The sequence below is a fragment of the Lissotriton vulgaris genome, unplaced genomic scaffold, assembly GCF_964263255.1.
Source record: "Lissotriton vulgaris unplaced genomic scaffold, aLisVul1.2 SCAFFOLD_1830, whole genome shotgun sequence".
Classification (NCBI taxonomy): domain Eukaryota; kingdom Metazoa; phylum Chordata; class Amphibia; order Caudata; family Salamandridae; genus Lissotriton; species Lissotriton vulgaris.
This window is the reverse complement of record NW_028254071.1, coordinates 38,100-60,461: the sequence shown is the minus strand read 5'-3', so window position 1 is coordinate 60,461 and position 22,362 is coordinate 38,100. Positions and strand designations below refer to the sequence as shown.

At 47.1% G+C, this 22,362-nt stretch overlaps 1 protein-coding gene across 1 annotated transcript; it reads right to left on the bottom strand.

Moving 5' to 3' along the window:
* Positions 1-1,357: 1,357 nt before the first annotated feature.
* Positions 1,358-7,946, bottom strand: LOC147660669 (uncharacterized; the record flags this gene model as incomplete). The annotated part of the gene is made up of 2 exons (XM_086951548.1): positions 1,358-2,339; positions 7,800-7,946. Coding segments are annotated over 2 exons (950 nt in total), but the record flags the coding sequence as incomplete, so codon positions are not given.
* Positions 7,947-22,362: the final 14,416 nt, after the last annotated feature.

The window sequence follows — 22,362 nt, the reverse complement described above, 5'->3', positions numbered from 1 at the left end:
ACAATGCTGAGGGCCAGTATGACCCACGTCTTTCCTGCAAGTGGAAAAGAAAGCTGGTTAACAAGCTGGCTATGTAAATGCAGGGAAATGTGACCATGGCTAGGTCTGTATTGCAGACGTATGTCTTGTGGGCCTAGAAGCAGATTCATTGGTAGAGGTTTGCTTGCCCAGGGTTGTGGCTGACTGTGTAGGCGTGTGTGAACTCCTTTAGTGTCAGTATATCTGTATGGGTGTGGATGCAGTAGTGCTCCTGTATGTGCTGGCGGTAGTGGTATAATCATGGGAGCCACTGGGAACGTCTACCTACGGTTGTCTGGACGTTAATCAATTTTGTCCGGAGGGTATTTTTGATACTGATATTGAGGCCATTAACATAGAACCGGATGATGAAGATGGATGTGTGGCAGGTCTAATCAATGCATCAGTTGACAATAATTTTGATGCTCTTGCACAGTTTGCAGAGGGTGAAGTACTATGGTGAGGATACTACTAGTATCCATACTGACAGGGTGAGGGATGTGTTCTGTACAATGTATAGTTTGTGTTAGACATATGAGTGGTGAACTGTTTATCCAGCCCAGGGTACCCCCAGGTATAGTCCCATGTGGTAGTGGTTGTTGTGAGGGTGATGTCCTCTTTTGACAACAAATGGAGATTTGTCCAGCTGAGGCACATACTTGTTGGCACATCTTGCATCCATTGTGGTTGTGTCCTGTGATGTTGTGTACCTTGGTGAGGGAGAGGCAGAGCTGGGTGTATTAGGCGTAGGGTAATATGCAGAGTCCATGTCCACTGATGTTATCAGCAAGTGGGGCCATGTACACATAGTAGACAAAGGTACTGATGGACAGTCACTGAGGGACTCAGCATCAGTACTCTGTGTGTTGTACAGTGAAATGTGTTATGCAGAATCATCTGCTCTGCAAGGGAGGAGACAATCCAGTGTGGTGTATTACCTTGCCGCATGCCATAGTGGAGTGTGGCAGCTAGTGTGTTGTGGAACATTGTTTCTGGAAATGAAGCAATGTATATTGTCTATGGATTGGCAGTGTGACCGACTTTGAGGATTGTGTGGATTTTGCTGTGGCGTCTAGGAGGGACCTCTTGATGCTGTTTGTCATGGAGCAGGAGAGAGGACCAAGACAAGGAAACACAAGGAACACGCACTCCCAAGGATGAACCTCCTACTCCACCTACGGGTCAGGTACAAAATTAATCCTACGTCTTTCTCCGTAGGTTCCACCCTTATGTACTCCACCCAGATCACAGGGTTTGTGGAACATGAAGTTTGTGATGACAACAATTGCTCGTGAAGGAAAATCCGACTCCTGACTGTAATGACTTGAAGTACAGTGGATTGTAGAAGAAAATGTAGTTTATTCAAAGTAACAACCACAGGGAGATCCAAGGACCAACTCTCACAGTAACTGTTTATCTGTGTACTGCCCCCTGGATTCCACACTCTGGAATCCTGTGAGCACAGAGACCATAGAACATTACATCATTACAAAGATATAACACTGACAATATGTGCTTCTAACGCATTGTTCTGCGGAGGACTGGGAAATCTTCTGATTCATCTTCATCAGATGGGTTTGTCACAGCTGATGGTGTGACCAGTGGGGCAGTCGACACAGTAGGCATAGCCACTTCATGGACTGCAGATGTCGATGGTGTTGGACCTGGAACATGTTCAATGCCCATCAGGTACCGCATAAATGCATTCAGCATTATTTGCTGGCTCTCAAGCACAGCTGTCACATCTCGTTGATAGTCAGCCAATTTAGTGAGGTATTCATCCTGTTTGGCTGTCATTTGCTTGAGGGTGTCCTGTATTTCTTTCAGAGTGTTGGCCACCTCAGAGCTGGCACTTGTGGTGGGCATTAGTCTGTGTCTCTGCTGCATGACTTCTGAAATTTCTGTCATGGCGTCAAACAAAGTGCGTGGTGGTGCTTCAGTGGTGCTACCAGTTTCCGCACTGGCAGGATTTGAGGTTAGGCACCGGAGCACTCCCTCTAGGGTCCCTGCCATGCTCTCAATGCCCTTACGCACCTCCTGTGCCAACTGACTCTGCACATCCACTACACGCTGTTCAAATGTATTTAGTGTGTTTGGCGACTGGTGAGGCACAGATGTTGTGGGAGGTGGCATAGGAGTGCTTCCCTGTTGGCCAACCGGAGATCCCACTGGGCTGCTTTGCCTTCTTGTGGGTGGAGGGGGAGTTTGTAGTGATTGGATTATGTCCTGGATGATTTCTGGGCCCATACTGGTTACACTTTCACCACCCTCATTGTCCGTTTCAAACATGGCTTCCAGCTCCAGATTAGGTGTACCATGGCCTGAAATCAAAAATAGATGTAGGTTTATGATCATGTCTGACATGTGGTGTACAAATGCACAATTTAGAGTCATCTACCATTTTTGACTTTGCTGTGTTTCAACATGTCAAAGCTCAAGCGACACATCATCACTCATGTGTACAAAAAGTGACATGGCATTAATCATTTGATGGATACGAACTTTACAAAAAAACATGGCACATGGGCAGACAGTGCTTGCACACTTGCAACATTCTACTTGAGTGCATGTCCTGATGTCTGTTTAGTTGGTGTGTATTGGGGACACATTCCAGCACAGTAGGAAGTGCATGTGGCATTTTGCACTCCATCACCAGGGACCCACACACACCATGAACAAACCTCCACGTGGAAATGAAGTCCCTCACCAACTGGATGAGGAGCAGCAGTGTGAAACTGTACTTGGAGATGACACAGGTCATCATCCTCGGACCCACACCCTGAGCCTGGGACTACTCCTGTCGCGCAACCACACTGGGAACAGCAACAACACTCACTGACCATACACGCAACTTACAATACTTCCAGTACTCCTCCCTCTCCATGTCTGAGCAGGTCAACGCCATCTTCCCCTCATGCTACAACTGCCTCCACATGCTATGCAGGATCCACAAGTGGATCCCCACCCCAGACAAAAATGACTGTGACACAGGCCCTGAGCACCAGCAGACTGGACTACTGCAACGCACTGTAGGCAGGATTCCCTGAAAAAGACCTACTACTACTGCAACACATCCAATGCACTTACGGCTCATTGATTGTCAACGTCCCCCACCGCAGCAACATCATCCCCCAAATGTGAGACCTACACTGGTTCCCCATCAGCAAGTGGATCAGCTTGAAGCTCCACAACCAGACACACAATGCACTCCATTAGGCCGGGCAACCCTACATGTGCAGCAGACTCACCTTCTACACCCCCACACGCCACGTCCACTCCACCAGCCTACCCCTCACCGCTGTCCACCGCATCTGATGACCAACCTCCAGCAGCAGTTCCCTGTCCTACCTCACCGCCAAGACCTTGCACTCCCAGGCCATCTACGGCACACCCAGGACCTACTCCCATTCAGAGGACTCATCAAGACGTATCTCTTTGAGCGTTAGTGGCAGCCCCTTCCCATCAGAGTGGTAGATGCAACATGTGTTTTCACATGCTGAAGGAGTTGTTCCAAGGACACAGAATTCGGTATTCTCTGATTTTGATTACATGCAGCTGTGGTTGATGCAGACTGGGACGTACTGCATTCCTCACTGTTTTTCATGTGTTTAGTTGGTGTAGTCTTAGGTGTGAGAGAGTATGAGTAGTCTGTCATCAGCAATGGATACAATGTTGAGGCTGTGTTTGGTTTCATATGGTGCTGAGGCAGCCCTGTTGATGTTGACAGGGGTCAGACACATAGATGGTCCCTCTTGCATTCAGCATTGGAATTAAGTGCATTTGAAGGCGAAGGTTGTCAGTCTGATCCTTGAACCTCTTGGTGGGGTGAGTGACCCAGTTGAGCAATGTTCCTTAGAATCCTGCATCATGTAGTGTGGCAAATCTGTGTGCTGTTAGTCTGTGTTGGAGCACACTCACAGCTCCTGGTCCCGGAGGGTGGAGATGTCACCTGTGGCTGTGAATATGGTGATCTTGGTGCTGTTGTTGATATAATGAGGACAGGGCTGTACTGATCCCACAGGTGGCTGTATCTCATGTTTGAGGGTGTGCATTGAGCTGTGACTGGTGTCCCGGTGGGTATGGTAGTATGGCTGTTGTGTTGTGAGAGGTGTGGGTGGTGCTGCCTGTGGCATCTCATGTGTACGGGAAAGTTATTGTAGTGAAATTGTTGTTGTTTATGGTGAACTTTGTTGGACACTTATCACAGGTCTGTAGTGCCAGGGTGATGTCTGTGGCTTTGCAGCATAGGTTCTTGTATAAATGCAGGACCTTGCCTAGTTGGCAGGAATTTCTATTATGTAGGATTGTTTTTTTGTGGTTCTCCCTCATTGGGGCCATGTATGCGTTTTACATTTCAGGGGCCTTATTCATGAAGGACTTGCGGCGCCGATGCGTCACTTTTTCCCATGTAAAAAGTGACGCACCGGCGGCGCAAGTCCTTCATAAAAAAGGCCCCAGGTGTCTTGGTGTTTATACATTTCTTCTAAAGGCATCTGCTGGTGCCTCTTGCTTCTTAGAGATCAGTGCTCTATCATGCCGTGTCCCTGTAGTGCTGTTTGTTAGGCTTGCACAGTGTGGAGGTGTGGTATGCACAGTTGTGTATCCAGGTGTGACTTTCACTTGCAGTAACGTTGGTGTAGGCTGTGTTTGACACCAGGGTGGTGTTAGAGGTTTGTCAGCAGTGTAGGCATGTGCAATGTCTGTGGGTCATGTTTGGAAAGGCCTGTTGTCATTCTCAAATGTTTTCCATGTATAAGTGCATGGAGGCTGGCTGAGCTGCATCAGTGAATGACTGTATATCAGTTGCTGCTGGAAATGATTGGATTTGAGACCCAGATGGGCACATTTGGACTTCCCATAGGCGTGGCTTCAGCACACCATGTACATCCGTCTGCTGTGGGCTTGCACAGCGGCTGACATGGAGTAGGCTAATTGCGACTTACAATATTCAGTGATGAGGGAACACAGGGGTGGTGGCCTTAGTGGTAGTTCATAGACCATATGTGGATTGTGGGCTCAGATGAGAGAACTGAAATGACTTATTATGGAGACCGAAGGGATGAGTGACTGATGTGATAATGCTATGTGTCATCATGGCATGGGAGGGTGGGTAGGGGCCATATTACATAATGTGGCTCATGTGCATATTGCCAAGGTGACTCAGGTACCACTTATGATGACCAGAGCAGTAATACCCACTTCCATGTTAGGTATACAGGCTGGATTTCTGGATCCATGGCAAACATGGCCAACATTCCAGCATGTATTGTCCCACTTACTATTACAAGTGACACCAACACTTCACAGCATTGTGATTGACTCAGAGTAGTGAGCCTGGCTGGCGGATTCCTTTCACGTGACACAAAGGCAGGGTTGCATAGGCTGCAGAGAACTGGGACACATCTTTGAGGTGTGACTTCCCTCAATGTGTTCCGGATTTGCTAAACAAACTTGAAACTCAATAGTAAACTTGATACTTTTTTAGTGTTGATAGCATACACTTAGGGCCTTATTTATGAAGGCCTTGCGCCGCCGGTGCGTCACATTTTACATGGGAAAAAGTGACGCACCGGCGGCGCAAGGCCTTCATAAATAAGGCCCTTAGTACTTTGGGCATTCACATAATGAACTTAGTACTTTTGGTATTCACAGGAGTTAGGATTTTGCCTTTACTCTATCTTAAGTCTGTCTTCAGAGACACTTTAGGCAAAATCGTTACTTCTGTGAATGCCAATAGTATTAAGTTCATTGTGTGAATGTGAAAAAGTAGTAAGTGCATGCTGTGAATTACTATATAGTAGTAAGATTAGAATTGAGTCTTGAGTTCATTCTGTGAATGGGCCTCTATATGTTTTGCTGCACACACTCACACACACATCCCTGCAACCATGAGACATTGATTGTTCTGTCCTGCATTTGTTAACTCACAGCTCTCCCTCCACAATTGCCAATGTTTGACATTGTGCCCCCATGGACAACAGGTGTGACACTCTTGTACAAAAAGGCACATACATTATACCAAAACATGCCGTGTCATGACATTCCATTTCATTCATTGTTCATACTTGGCATGTTGCAACTGTAGAGTAGGTGTTTCACAGCGGAGACTTTAAATACACTGTTCAAAGTTCAGTGAGGACATGGATTGAGTTTCCTTGTCACCACACACCCAGACCTGAAGCATTCAATACCTTTATGAACAACCACAACACACACAATGGAGTCAGATTTGTGAGTGCTGCACACACCATTTATCATAGCCAAAAATTAAGTACACAGCATTGGTTCATAATCTGTGATGTTACCCCATATTTCTCATGATGTACACCTATCCAAATAATAGTTCGGACATGTATCCCCCATGACACTACCAATTGTTAGTGTTTGACACATAAATGCACAACATTTTTATTTCTCTTTCACATTTGTAAATATTTATTTTTTTCACATAGTGACACACATTACCACATGTATGACTTCAATCACAACATAATTGTGTCACAAAGAAGTAGAATTTGTATATATTATTTTGGAACACATGCATTGCATATTTGACATTGTGCAGCATACATTGAAATGGTCATCGCATGACACAACGGCTACCATACTGTACGCTGTTTGCATTTGACTGCCTCAGGTACACACTGTGAACAAAGGTTTATTCCTCTTGAACACTGCAAGTATACAATGTCAGGTACCTCCTCACCTTCAACCCTGTATGCCACCTCACCTGCCAGGACATAACTCTGCTACAGACATCACCATCACTGTCACTGACAACTTCTGTGTCACCTGCATGTGGCAGCACGACAATCATCAAAGAGGCATTGTTAACCCATACACTGGTACACTCAGAATGAGCAGGCACTCTAATGTGCCAAGGTTGACCATGTACTACGACAACTACATTATCGTGACCAGGCCCATGGCCATACTCAGCAGCACACCTGTCCTTCGCAACAACACAGGTACACAATGCTTGCCATGCGCCAACCCAGGCAGACTTGCACCATGTTGCAGGGGGTCCAGCTGTGCAGGGGATCAGTGTTTGTGTGCATGGAAAGGACACATTCGTGCATGATGCAGTCATGAACAGATTTTTAACCTTTCTATGTGTCCACTTGAATGCAAAAGAGATATGTTGTTTTTATCATGGAGGGGAGATTACGTTTTAATTCAGGTTTGCATGCCTTACACAGACTCTGTGTATGCATATCTTTGTTGCGCAGCATGATAGTTACATTTTGATGTTCCTATTGTACATTGTCAATTGGACATAGATGTTTCTGGGTCTACCCTTAGCAACAGCCCTGGAAGTGCGCTTTCTGACACTTTAATGTGGTAATGATGCAATGACATGATATGTTGTACTATGTTAGATGGCTGTGTGTGGCCTATTATTGTGGGTGTGGCACATTGTGGCACCACTACATGAACAAAATTACATCCTGCCAGCACAGTGGTAGCAGTCCAAGTCATAAAAGTGTGACACTCGGTCTGTTGCAGGATGTTGTGTGATTTTCTTTTCAGGAGGGTAGTTATATCTTTGCACCTGCGTGTGGCACTTGTCAGGTGCAGCAGTGGGCTGGGACTTCACTTTGGACATATAGGTTTACTTGCACAGGGGTAACTGTTTCCCAAATGTAACATGTGCATGTCCGTGGTACAATACATTTTGTAGACCCTGCTTTCCACAACACGTCAGTAATTGAACCACCCACCTTACTTTCTGCACAGCACAACATTACCTTATTTGCACATTTCCCCTTGTAGGGACTTACCCTGTGTGTCTTCCTGTGTCTCTTCCAGTTCCTCATGCAGTGCACTGTCCTGCCCTGAGATTCCAACGACCAACTCCTCTGGGATGACCGCTGCAAACCGCTCCTCAAGGTCATCCAGCTCTTCTTGTTGTGATGGGCTGCCTCCTCCTGTAAGCCCAGAGTCTTTCCGGTTTTTGGCCATTTTTTCTTTAGTGCTGCGCTTGATATCATTCCACCGTTTTTTTAGGTCAATGACTGTCCGCCTAGTTTGTCCCACACTGTTCACCTTGGTCAATATGTCCAGCCAAATGGCCTCTTTTTTGGCTAGTGGCAATTTGGAATTGGCAAACAGCTGGTGCTGGTGGTCTGTTACCTCACTTATCAGTGTATCATTCTCCTCAGCACTGAAATTTGTTTTGCGCTTCCTCTTTCCAAGAGTTTCTCCCTGTGTTGCAGGCTGGGCATCCTGGCTGCCATGTGGCAGGTTTCCTTGGCTGCTGCTCTGTCCTTCAGGCTCCATGGTGGCAATTTTTTCCATTTGCGGGAGAATTAGGTGATAGATGCGCGTGTTTTTGGCGTTTTCCGGATTCTGACGCAACGTAATAGTGACGCAGCGATGCGTACACGTGCGCCGTTCCGCAAATGCGACTTACGGCATTTTTACCGCACTTGCGTGTCTTTTCGCTACGTCAGGACGGCCGCGTCTGCGTGACTTTTCCCCGCCTTGCGCCTCCGCTTGCGGCACGGTGCGTCATTCCGTAGATATGACGCATCCGCGCCGCAAGTTTCTGGCGCAGCGTGTCGTACGGAAAAGTGACGCACCCCTGCGTTTCCGCAAGGATGCGTCACTTTTCATAAATGAGGCCCCCATGAGCGCCACTTTTCCACCCATTTCACATCTTTTTTATCAAACATATTGATAATAGAGGACTAACTACTGTCAAGCTGAGTAGTGGATAACTGGGAACCAACAGACCGGCATACGCACCGCATCTGATCACAATTCTGTTGCACACCATTTCTAGAGTGGTGAAGTTGTACACTGCAGCTCACTTTATGTTAGTAGGTGGACGGTTCGAGGGCAGCTGAGTTAGCGATTAAGCTACCCTGGATTGGCTCCCTTCAAAGTGGTGCTCATGTACTGAGTGCAGCTCAATGGGCACAAATCTTCCCTTGGAGTTTGAAGAGCCGCCTGGCTTCTTTGAGTTTGATGTGCCATCTCCTGTGATATTGACACCTCAAGATGGGCTCTTTCTTGATTGCATTGTCGTCGTGAGTGGAAGTGGCTAGCTTCATTCAGTTGGCTTATTTTCTGTTGTTTGAAGCTCAGCAACCAGCTTCCAGAATGCTCACAAAATAATTTTGGGTGTTTCAATTCATTTTCCTGCGCTCCATGTCCCATCTCCATCGTAAATTAGTAGACCCTCAGTGTTCGACTCAGCATAGATTTGTTTTGTATGGCTCTCATAGAAAAACTGATTACCCTCTTCTGTGAAGTCATAAAGGCCTTCCAGGTGAGGCTGACCGGCTTCTCTGAGAGAGGAGAAAGAAGGAAGGCAGGGAATGTGGTAGGGGTTGGTCAAGAATGGTAGGTAAAAAATGTTTTACCCTTTGGGGCAGGGATACATGGCAGAGAACATGTTATGTATGGCTCCACCTATACTCCTCTGCCACTGTGTAGCGGGCGATAGAATGGGCAGATGACTTTGGGGGTAAAAAGAGAATGACAGGGATTTTGTTCACCTTGGGGGTTCTGAGTAACATCATGGATAACTTGAGCTTTCCTCTCATTGTCAATTTGACATCACTTAGAACCCCACTGTGAAAAACATCCCCCGAATTCACTGTTACTTATCTATAACCTCATATTTTATTAAGAATCTCCTGGCAGGAGCTTTTTGGCACAATGTAATTTTTTGTATTTGTTAACGAGGCCAAATAGTCGCTCTCTTGCAGCAGCAACCTGTGCCCCCGGGGCCCACAGACCAAGCATGGTGAAGGAGATCAAAGCACCGGAGCGATATTTGTTCGGGATTAGCTTGTGCTTGAGAAGCTGCTTTCTAAATCCCTTCTCTCACTCTCCTTTTCTGTACATGTTATCCCCAGAGCTTAATGCGGTATTGTTTAGGCGAGCTGCCCAAACTAAACATTTGTCTGTCAGTCAGTTAGAAGTCTCTGCAGAGCAAGACAGCAGGATGGAAGCACACAGAGAGGCCATATGCGACCGCGTTTGATGTGGGTAAAGCAGGGTTTACAGCAGTGGCGGCTGGTGAAATTTGAGAGTGGTGGGGCTGGGCAAAGCACAGGTGAGGGAGGGTGAAGCATTGGGGTTCACTTTCACGAGACACAGCATTTTTGGTAGGCCATTCACCATTTCCCATGCAAATATTTAGAAAACAATGGGATAACATGATGCATTTTCCAGTGAACTTTAAAATAAAAGGAACAAAAAGCAATATCTTTAATAGGCTTTTGTACAAGAACTTTTAAAGTTCCTTGGAAATTTCCTAGCTTCATAGGTAAGCCAGACTTTCTTCTTAAGGAATGTGTGCAGATGACGAGACGTTTTATGATTGGTTTCTCAGTGGGAGAGACAACAATCTTGGAGGCAAGTTACCACACCTATTTCAAGGATCTGACTAACTAATGGCAAGGAGACAATGACTCATTGTGAGGGATGAACATATTATTGAACTAAACAGCAAAATGTGGTCCCAAAGTCACCCCCTAATTGCATTCTTGAGGTGATGCTACATACAATCCCAGCATTCCTAGTTGACCCTCTTCTGGATCCAGCCTTACCCACACAGAGCTAAAAAGAAATATTTTGTGCAGCAAACCAAGTAACTCACTGCTGAGGCTGGGCTCTGGTTTATGTGCAAAGCAACATACTTTCAGTGACACCAAAACCCTTCACACAAAGGCACTTGTACATTTTTGTTTGTTCATACACTAACATGACTAACAGTGTCCAAACAAATACACAAAATTCGATGTTGTCAACATTATATGAACACCACACACTCCTCGCAATCATTCATTGGATTGGAAGATTTCACAAAATAAGCTGCTGCTTAGCAAGTTTAAATAAAACACTTACATTTTCAATGACCATACAAAATAAGGTACCAAGGCTTGTCAAATCACACAAATTTAAAACATCTCAATGTTCAATCCATTGATGGACAAAGACTTTAAAACAAGAAAATCAGTCTTCAATGCATGGTTTAGAAGTTTTTTAAAACATCATGCAGCTCACGAATGAGCTTGAAGAAGCTCAAAAAAGTACAGCAACAAAAATGTAAGCGCAGGAACATGGTACACGTAAAATCTAATTGACTGCTGCTGAGGCAGGGCCTCAGACTGGCACAGATAATCACTGCTGCTGATTTATGACCAGTGATATTTTCCCATCGCGCACCACCCCCCACCAAGCTGAGGGGTTAACAGCACAAGCTAATTTTCTTGTACAGATCTAAACAGAAATCATGCAGCAGATTAAGTAACTCACTGCTGAGGCAGAGTGCAGGTACTGATTTATGTGCATAGTATCCAGTTACACCAAAATCCTCCAGACGCCACAAAAAATGCCTCACTGCGCTCGTGCACTCCTGTCTGTCATTTGTCACTAACATGATCAACAATGACAATGCCCGAACACATACATACACGAAAATCAAGTTGGGCATACTTTATAAACATCACACTCTTCTCATAACAGCCATTTATTGGATTGGATGTTTTCACCAGAAAAGCTGCAGTTACTTCGCTACTTTTGTAAAAGAACTGAGACTTTAATTATTTTCAAAGGCTGATAAATCACCCTTTACTTATTAATGGAGACGCTTTGTACTCAACCAAAAATGTTTTGTATTATAAAACAAAGGCGGCGCAGACACATGAACAGTACATCTCTCAAGACTGGGCCTTCGACCACTGCTGCTGATTTATGGGCAGTGATAAACAGTAATATCTTCCCTCTGACACCCCCGGCCTCCCCTTTTCCTCTGAGATGAGTTAGGAATTCAGAGCTGAAAACTTTGAAAACGAAATGCATCGTACTCGTCCACCAAGCACACCTTAGCTATTAATATCCAATTAAACTCCCTGCTGCTGGCAGACTTCGGTTTGACTAATCAGATTCACTGCCAAGTGCCAAAGCAACATGCTTTGTCACTGACGGTGATTCTGTTTGCTTTACAAATGTATGGACCACTTAGCTATTTTTAACTCACCTACCACAGCTTGAGCTTGGTGCTGCCTGGTCCACTCGGGAACCGTCGGGATCGGACTTCTAAGTAATGCCCAAATCCATGCATCCTATAGCTGCTTCTGACTGCCGTTGGCAATAAAGTATAGACGCTGGAGCTGTAACTGGTGTCCACACCCGGCCTGGAGTTACCAAAACGCGGGAAGCAGACACCTCGAGTCTGTGCAGTGTGTCTTCAGAAATCATAATGACACACTGCGCAGACTCGAATTTTCTGCTCCCATCTCTCCTGCCTGCAGCCTCTACCCCACCCTTTCCCAACTTCTCTCAGGGAGGAGTTGGGAAAGGGTGGGGTAACCCTCCTCTCCATCCCCTGACTGACGTGAAGCCCTGGCACTACAGGGCTTCAGCCTGAGGCGCCCGGGGCAAACTTCACTGCCACGTCATCAGGGGGTGGAGACCTGTCCTGGAGGCTAAGTCTTTTGCTGAGCTGATGACCTCACAACCCTCAGGGCTTTCAGCTCGTCCGCCCGGCAAAAGACTCAGCAGGCACCTTAAGTGAATGAAAACGTGGATCAGCGCCGCTGGCAGTGACACACACGAGACTCATTAGAAATATCAAGTCGACCCACAGCAACGAAAACAAGAGGTGCGTGTGTCTCGAGTTTGTGAATTAAAAAAAAAAACGGACGAATTCAATTATTTGTAATTTAAACTATGATTATTCCAATGGCCGACCCAGGGGGTGAAAGTGACTGGGGCGGAGCCCCGACGCCCTAACACAAAAACCGCCACTGGTTTACAGGCTTTTGCACCCTGCTCTTGGTCCACTGCAGAGCTTTAAATGAAAACCCAGAAGGGCTGGTACTCACTAGCAGAGGCGCAACTAGAGTCAAATTCCGTGGGGGGGTGGGGGTTGGGGGGTTAAGAAAAAATTTCAGGGGGGCTGATTCTTCAAGCAAAAGGCAGAGTGGAGCAGCAGGGGCTCTAAGCACGGGGGGAGGACATCAAAGCCTTATTAACAAGCAAAGGGTCTTTAACCCCTTCGAGGCTATTGACGAGCTGGGCTCGTCATCGCGCTTACCTGTCCTGCGCGGATGACAAGGCCAGCTCGTCACGTAACGCGGTAATTTTGAATTTGCCGCGCACAGCGGGAAAAGCCGCCGCAGCGATGCGGTTAAAAGACCTGTGAAGTACTCAGGTGCGGCTGTGTGTGTGCCCGGGGAGCTGTCTCCTCCCGGGCTGACACACACGACAGGGGGGGGGGGGGGGGGGGGGGCTGAAGCCCTTTGAGTCCAATGGGTGTTGCGCGCCCGCTCACTAGCCACTGGATCAGTTTGCTCCTGAGAAGTGCCGGTACTCTTGAATAAATTGTATTGCAGCAGTGGTGAGAGTGCAGATAAGAATTGCAGGTACTCAGTACCTGCCAATACCGGCTCATTTAAAGCTCTGGCCCACCATTCAGAGTGAATTCGTTTATTAATTTCTCAATTTATTATTTAGCTTCTTTCTATTTGCTCTTAATTAGGGGTGGGCAAAATTTTGAAGACCTAGACATCTTAAATCTGTGAAGCTGCTGATGAATAAAAAAAGAAAGTAAAATGGGGACAAGAAGCAGCCCGACGCTCAGTAGCGGCCCCAACTGGCTCAGAGCCAGCAGGCAAAAAATAAAACGAAGTACTATAACAATTTTATTTTTCATTTGCCTGCTCTGAGCCAGCGTGTGCAGGGAACAGTGGGCCGAGGCCATTAGAGGGGGAATGAGGACTTGTTTGTGCACTTATAAGTGTGCATGCTTGTTTGGCCGGCCGTCTCAGGCTGGCAAAACACAGATGCGCACTTAGGTTTCTCCAACCGGGCTGTATTGAACAGCTGTGTGGAGCAACCACACAGACTCCTGTGCCTGAGCGGCGGGTCAAACAAGCCTGCTCAGGCAAATCCCTGCGCTGCTTTCTTAGAATGGGAGCAGGGTGGGGATTGTCATTTGAGTCTGCCCAGTGCCTGCTGGGACAAGGAAGTAGCAGAACACCAAAGCAGGATGCAGCCGGGAGCTTCAGGTAAGTTTTTTTTTTTTTTATTAGTAATACCCCAGCACTCCCTCTTCTGTGCTCCCCCGCTTCCCCTCCATCCACCCCACCACATCTTCATTGCGTCAACCATCACGGCCTGCGCTGCAGAAGGATTGCTACCATTCTTGCACAGGGCTGAATGCATGTTGCTCCTCAGATATTACCATTGCCCTAAGTGCAGGGGTCGAAGTGGGTGGGATCGGAAGGGCATGACTGGCCCGTACTTTTTCACTTTATGGAAACCCTTCCCCTACTTTTTAGGTTTTGACTGGCCATGCGCTTTGCGCATGTGCCAAAAAACCTCTTGAGTTGTGTGTGTGGGTTTGGGTCGGCCCTCGTCATTCATTGGCTGGCTCCATAAATGGAGCCTAGCCATTGGACGAGGGGCCTGTCCGTCAATGCCGGACCAGACACGGGGGCGTTCCCGACATTCTTTGGCTTTTGCCGACGTCACGCGACGCCGGGAACGCCCCCGATTCTGGTCCGGCATTGCCGGCACCTGCCTCTGCCTTCCTGCTCGGGACATTGCACAAAAGACGCTCGATAGCCCCTCCCTCCCGCTCCGTGGCAGCCCGTCTCCCTCCCTCTCCTCAGGCCGGCCGGCCAGCTGAAGGAAGCAGCCGTCCGTCTCCAGCCAGGGCCGCGCTGGGATTGGCCCAGCCGGCCGAGCCTCCACCACGTCATCGGGAGGAGGAGTGGAGAGCAGGAAGCAAGAGATCTGCCAGATGTCCAGGTGAGTGCTTTGTTTTTTAGTTTGTTGCTTTGTCCGTGTGTGTGTGTCTGTTCCCGCCCCTCACCCTCCCGCTGTCAGTGTGTGGCCGTTCCCGACCCCCCTCCCGCTCTTCGTGCCTTTCCGCCCCCCCCTCCTCCGTTTACCTCGTGTGTGGCCGTTCCCGACCCCCCTCCCGCTCTTCGTGAAAAGGCAAACAAAAAACATTATCAATAATTTGATAGCCCTTGGTGGGGAAAACATGCCTCTGGAGATTTTAACAATGCCGCACAGGGAGAAGGAGGGAAATGCTTTATTGATTAGGCCGCGATGAAAGAGCCCTGTTTCCCGCCCGCCCACACCCTTCATACTCAGAGACAGCCTGACTGAGGTAAGCGTGCCGTCGCTCGTCGTGTTAATGCACACGCACTTCACGATGGAGATAGCAGAACAATGACGAAGAGTAGTGAAGCACACGCCCCTGCCTCATCTTTGGATCATGGCCAGTGCGACACAAGCTCCGGAGAGCACCGCGATGGCGTCGGGAGTTGTCCTGTCTCCATGCTCCCCGGCCTGTCATCACTTCTGCGCGACAACCTCTAAAGGTCATTTCAATTGTTTCGCTGGGGGTGTTTTCTATGCTTTCCTGCAGCTCTGTTTTTGCGAGTAAAATAACAAAACCAAAAATATCTACGTTTGCATTTAAACTGCTCCTCGTGAACAGTTAAGACAGATGTGGCCATGTGTGAAGATAAAAGGGCTGTGTATTATTTGAGGGGAACGGCGAAAGAATGCAAGGGGTTTGGGGACCACAGCTTCATTTTTAAAATAAATAAAGGCCCAACGTTTTTTAGGAGGCCATCCCAACTTTCCACTGGCTGAATACTGGGATGTCCGAAAAACAGGTCTTCCTTGTCTTGCTTCCTCATCATGATTCTTTCTACCAGGCAAAAAAAAGCACATTAAATGCCAACCACTTCCGATTGGACCGCGAGACACATTGTTATGCGCTTAACTCGGGTTGTGTGTGATCTGCCAGCAAAGTCACGCGCTGTGAACAAATCACAAAGGAGGCCGTGAAAGGGGCGGGGGGCGAGGGGGGGAGCTGATGTTCTGGCAGTCGCAGGTGACAGACCCCTAACAAGTCCCCGGGAGCAGAGGAGAAGTTTATAGGCTGCTAATAAACTGTGACCAATCGGTGAATGGCCCTAATTGTGCCATGCTGGGTGCAGTGCACAAGTTCTTGGGAGAGACCGCACTTGCTCTCTCGTCCCTCCACAGTCGCAGGGGCCTCGGAGCATGTGGCAGGCTCTGATGTTTGACACACTGAATGGGCGTATGTTCCTTGCATTAAACGTGTAGAATATCTAATTATGGCCGCACAATGATGATTTATAGCCAGAGGCATATGCAAACAAGACGCTGTCGCCCATTTAGACAGAGAAGACAGCCCTGGACCGGCTGCTCGTGCGTTTATTAAAAGGAATATTTGACCAACCGGTTAACTTTCAATTACTCTCCATTCACGGCCCATGAAAGTAAAAACATTGGGTCCCCTAAATGGTAATTTACTGCTCTTGCTATGGCTCATTTATCAAATTAAAATTGGCTTGAACCACAATCACGCTCCCTAAGAAATAATCTACCGGAGAAAAATATGAACCCCCCCCTACTCACTAATACTTCAGATGGTTTTACATAAAAATAAGAAGAAAAATACTTTTCTGATGAGCATGATTGAGAGTGCAGATTGAGAGTGCAGATTGAGAGTGCAGATTGAGAGTGTAGAGTGCAGATTGAGAGTGTAGAGTGCAGATTGAGAGTGTAGAGTGCAGATTGAGAGTGTAGAGTGCAGATTGAGAGTGTAGAGTGCAGATTGAGAGTGGAGCTTCAGAGTGGAGCTTCAGAGTGGAGCTTCAGAGTGGAGCTTCAGAGTGGAGCTTCAGAGTGGAGCTTCAAAGTGCAGAGTGGAGCTTCAGAGTGGACCTTCAGAGTGCAGAGTGGAGCTTCAGAGTGCAGAGTGGAGCTTCAGAGTGGAGCTTCAGAGTGCAGAGTGGAGCTTCAGAGTGCAGAGTGGAGCTTCAGAGTGGAGCTTCAGAGTGCAGAGTGGAGCTTCAGAGTGCAAACTGGAGCTTCAGAGTGGAGCTTCAGAGTGCAGAGTGGAGCTTCAGAGTGGAGCTTCAGAGTGGAGCTTCAGAGTGGAGCTTCAGAGTGGAGCTTCAGAGTGCAGAGTGGAGCTTCAGAGTGCAGAGTGGAGCTTCAGAGTGCAGAGTGGAGCTTCAGAGTGGAGCTTCAGAGTGCAGAGTGGAGCTTCAGAGTGGAGCTTCAGAGTGCAGAGTGGAGCTTCAGAGTGGAGCTTCAGAGTGCAGAGTGAAGCTTCAGAGTGCAGAGGGGAGCTTCGGAGTGGAGCTTCAGAGTGGAGCTTCAGAGTGGAGCTTCAGAGTGGAGCTTCAGAGTGGAGCTTCAGAGTGGAGCTTCAGAGTGCAGAGTGGAGCTTCAGAGTGCAGAGTGGAGCTTCAGAGTGGAGCTTCAGAGTGGAGCTTCAGAGTGCAGAGTGGAGCTTCAGAGTGCAGAGTGGAGCTTCAGAGTGGAGCTTCAGAGTGCAGAGTGGAGCTTCAGAGTGGAGCTTCAGAGTGCAGAGTGGAGCTTCAGAGGGGAGCTTCAGAGTGCAGAGGGGAGCTTCAGAGTGCAGAGTGGAGCTTCAGAGGGGAGCTTCAGAGTGCAGAGGGGAGCTTCAGAGTGCAGATTCAGAGTGCAGAGTGGAGCTTCAGAGTGGAGCTTCCGAGTGCAGATTCAGAGTGCAGAGTGGAGCTTCAGAGGGGAGCTTCAGAGTGCAGAGTGGAGCTTCAGAGGGGAGCTTCAGAGGGGAGCTTCAGAGTGCAGAGTGGAGCTTCAGAGTGCAGATTCAGAGTGGAGCTTCAGAGTGCAGAGTGGAGCTTCAGAGTGCAGATTCAGAGTGGAGATTCAGAGTGCAGAGTGGAGATTCAGAGTGCAGATTCAGAGTGGAGCTTCAGAGTGCAGAGTGGAGATTCAGAGTGGAGCTTCAGAGTGCAGAGTGGAGCTTCAGAGTGCAGAGTGGAGATTCAGAGTGCAGAGTGGAGATTCAGAGTGGAGATTCAGAGTGGAGCTTCAGAGTGCAGAGTGGAGCTTCAGAGTGCAGAGTGGAGCTTCAGAGTGCAGAGTGGAGATTCAGAGTGCAGATTCAGAGTGCAGAGTGGAGCTTCAGAGTGGAGCTTCAGAGTGGAGCTTCAGAGTGGAGCTTCAGAGTGCAGATTCAGAGTGCAGATTCAGAGTGCAGATTCAGAGTGCAGATTCAGAGTGCAGATTCAGAGTGGAGAGTGGAGCTTCAGAGTGCAGATTCAGAGTGCAGAGTGGAGCTTCAGAGTGGAGCTTCAGAGTGCAGAGTGGAGCTTCAGAGTGCAGAGTGGAGCTTCAGAGTGCAGAGTGGAGCTTCAGAGTGGAGATTCAGAGTGGAGCTTCAGAGTGCAGAGTGGAGCTTCAGAGTCCAGCTTCAGAGTGGAGCTTCAGAGTGGAGCTTCAGAGTGGAGCTTCAGAGTGGAGCTTCAGAGTGGAGCTTCAGAGTGCAGAGTGGAGCTTCAGAGTGCAGAGTGGAGCTTCAGAGTGCAGAGTGGAGCTTCAGAGTGCAGAGTGGAGATTCAGAGTGCAGAGTGGAGCTTCAGAGTGGAGATTTAGAGTGGAGCTTCAGAGTGCAGAGTGGAGCTTCAGAGTGCAGAGTGGAGATTCAGAGTGCAGATTCAGAGTGCAGAGTGGAGCTTCAGAGTGCAAAGTGGAGATTCAGAGTGTCAAGAGCAATGCCAATAGCTCTAACTTTAACAAAGGCAAAACCATTGCATTGTAAATGCTTGTTGTAAAAAGACAACCATCCCGGGATGGTTAATTACCATAGTTTGAATGCTTCAGCCGAAGTATCATTCAGGGAGTCTCCTGTGCTGTGAAACCAGACAGCTAAAGAATAAACAAACAAGCTTTCATGCCAGGGTGCCTGCCTGAAAGAAATGCAAATGTGTGCATCTGGTTAATCTGCAAATGTAAAGGGTACTTGAAAGGTGTACTGGTATTAATTGATAGAATCACTTAAAGCTTTGTGATGACAAAGATTTACTCTTTTTCAGTGGTAGTGTAAGGGAGTGTCTGCTGAGCGGTGAAGTGCTTCCTTTTAAGGGACAGATATATTTTAAAAATGTATTACGTGCAGTCTTGGTATTACTAAAATCTATATTGTGGAAATACCATTTTAACTTAAAACTTTTTGCACATTTTGTAGCAGTTGTCCTACAGTGTGTGCAATGCAGGTTTAAAATAATGACTTACATATTCACAGTGCTTACTGTCACAGGCTAGGACCTTGCAGCACTATAGATACAAAAGTCACTACTCTCCATTGCACCAACCAAGATTTAGTTCTCTAGCTCTCTGTTACACCCAGACCTCTGCAGTGCATTTACTAATAGAAGTTTCATAATGTACTATATTGCATTAGTCACTAGTTCATTTACATTTTTAGGTTTATTCTCCCTTAAGTTGTGCGCTTTTTCACATGTATCGACCGCAATGTTAAAGATGAAAAAGCTTACAGAATATTTTGTTTGTAGCCACCCCTTTGACTCCGTCCCCATGCTCACGGACCCCGTCCCATTGCAAGCAGCATCCCAGTTCCCGTACTTTTTTTCATGCACTTCGACGGCTGCCTAAAATGCACCACAAACTTCTCCTCTCATACTGCCAGAAGTGGTAGGAAGGGACTTCTGACAAGGGTTGGTATGGGAACCAATCCAATCTCAATCTCTCTTTCTCCCTCTCTCTCGCACACCTGTTCCTTCTGCAGTTATCGCGGAACCTGGAGAAAGTAGGCAAGAGGGCCGGTCATCAGCGGCCCCTGCCTTCAAAAATAGTCCTCCAATGGATCCTGCCCACTGGGGAAGTGCCCTATGGAATACATGGTAGTTGAGTGATGCTTCCGGCAGCGGGTAAAGTAGATAACGCGCCTCTGAGTGGGGGCTGTAGATTTTTCCTGCTCCTACTTGGAGTTATGGCAGCCATTGACAGCAGAGAAGCACATGCCCTGCAACTTAATGTCCTGTCCATGTTGAAAAATTTGGTAGGGAGTGTTCCCTCCCTGTGCTTGATGACAGTGACACAAGTAATTACTTTCAGAAGTACCCAGTGGGTTCTGAGATTTCATGAAATGATAGTCTAGGTACACAGAGGTTCCAATCTTCATTAAAGAGAAAACTTGATTCATTTTAATTTTAAAATAATATACAAAACTCCTACTTAAAGGCAAATAGGTAGACATACTTTTCTAGGTTAAATCTTTACCTACTGACAAAATAGTTGACTTTCTTTATCAGCTCCCAGTTCCAAACTTTGAAATGTAAAGGATATCCCTTAAACAGTTTCTTCCCAAAAAGACTTATCTGCAATCAGAGGGTAATGACATGCCATTCCCCTACCAGCCATCGTTCTGGCCTTTCGTTCACCATTAACTGCTTCCCGTAGCATAGTAAAGATGCCATGGGCCTTGAGGCAAGCTAGGAAAATGACTGCTTTGATTCTTATTGGGGTAGAAAAATACTGCACTGTCAGGGATTAATGTGCCCTGCTGCCACTGCACCGCCTGAATCCAACGGTAGCCATGCTCCTGACTGCTCAAGTGGGAGCTAGTGAAGTTCCCACCACTTTTAGGAAGGAGAGCAGTGCCTAAGGGCCCATCAAGGGACACTGCACCCCCTTAATGAGGGACGGGAGGGGTCCCTGGAATCCATCCAAATATAGATCAGTTCTTCCCTTAAGAAGCAAGCTGCATCAGAGACTTTGCTATCAAACAAGCACCCGCACTCCAGCTCTTGGTTGGGGCCTTGAAGATCCCCACAAGCAGTAGGTGAGGGTACCAGCAAAGAAACACAGGGTGGTTTGTAAATATCTTCTCCATCTTTCTGTACTTTGATATCTGCAGCATGCATACTAACTCAGAGAGCACTTTCCATTGGCAACAAGGCTCACTGCCCTGGTCCTTATGGAGCATAGAAGTGAGGGGTTGTGCACCGGGACGTTGCCCGTAAAGTTTGTCCATTGGTCCCACTGCAGGTTCTTCTCATGTCACGGAATGGCTAAAGTAGGTTGCTTCTTTACCTCTTCTCTAACACCTTTTCCCCTCTGCAAATCTTGCTCCTGCTCACTTTTTTAAAATTTATTTATGAAGTTTTATATAGCGCAAACAAGATCCCTATCTCTTGCTCAGTTCGATTTCAGGCTAGTCTGAGACTTAAGGCTAAAGCTGGGACTTAAGGTTATTTAACACTAAGGCATTTAAGGCTAGACCTGGGACGGCACTTGTGGAATTTGTTGCTCCGTCTCACACTCTAAGGTTTCTATACCCTCTTAAAAAGTGTGAGGGCAGTGAAAATGTCCCTGTACTTTCACTGAGGGATATACTGAACCAGTGTGTCAAACGTACTCGCCATATTTCGGGTCCTGCTGAGAAATTTGGTTTAAGGGCTGATTTTTCTTAATTAAAAGGTTCTCAGTCTTTAGCAAAAACATAAAGGTTACTTAGGGAAAAGGTGGTCAAAATTAGCCAAATTAGTTATAGAAAGTGCTTGCTTATTAAAAGGTTTGTGAGCCACTCTTTAGAAAGACTGGGAGTTGACGGTTTACTTGTTCCAAATCGCATTAAATGTGTTTAGAATTTAACCTTGCAAAATCCGTATTGAAATTGATAATGTTCGGAGAAACCCTGGTCCCATAAGAAGAATCAATGCAAAAAATGAGTGTTAAATATAGTACAATGTCTCCTCTTTCTCCGTTTGTTATTCGTAGGTGAGCGAAATAAATAAAACAAATTCTCCCAATCTTCAGGAAATGTCATGTTTTTAGTCCAAAGTGAAGCACTTGCCAATTCATTTAGAGCGAAATGTTTCGCTATAGGAATCGATATTGCAAGGTTTATCCAGTCAATTCAGAAAGGGCTGATTTTACTCTAGTGTTAGGACAAAGACTAACATTTTTATCTTAATACTGGAGCTCATACCGTAAAGTAGTGATTATTGCTCGAGTATTTAATACTAGTAATGCACAAAGTATTTTATTTATGCTATCTTGTAATGATGATGTAAGTAGTTTTTACATATATTGTACATAATTTCATATCTTTTGTATTTCTGTGAAATAATTTCTCGGAAATAAATCAAAATATACACACGCGGCAACTTTCATTGCTTTGGTATCTGCAACAAACATGGTAACTGAGAGAGGACTTTCCATTGGTAATGAAGTTCACTGCGCTGGCATGAAGGGTGAGAAAAAGTATGGGACAGTGAACTGGTACGGTGACCCAGGATGTTTGACCGTTTGTCCCTACAGGTTCCTCTCATGTCACGGAATGGATAAGGTAGGCTGGTTTAGCCTAGATACTCTACATCCTGCCCACACACCCAGCAGCGGTCTGTGCAGGTAAGCAGGGGCGGCTCTAGTCTCATGGCGGCCCTGGGCAGGGAGCGTAGGTAGGGGGCCCCGGAAGAGGGGGTCCGGGCGGGGCGGAGCGCGGAGGCCAGAGAAGAGGGGGGGGGGGGGGTC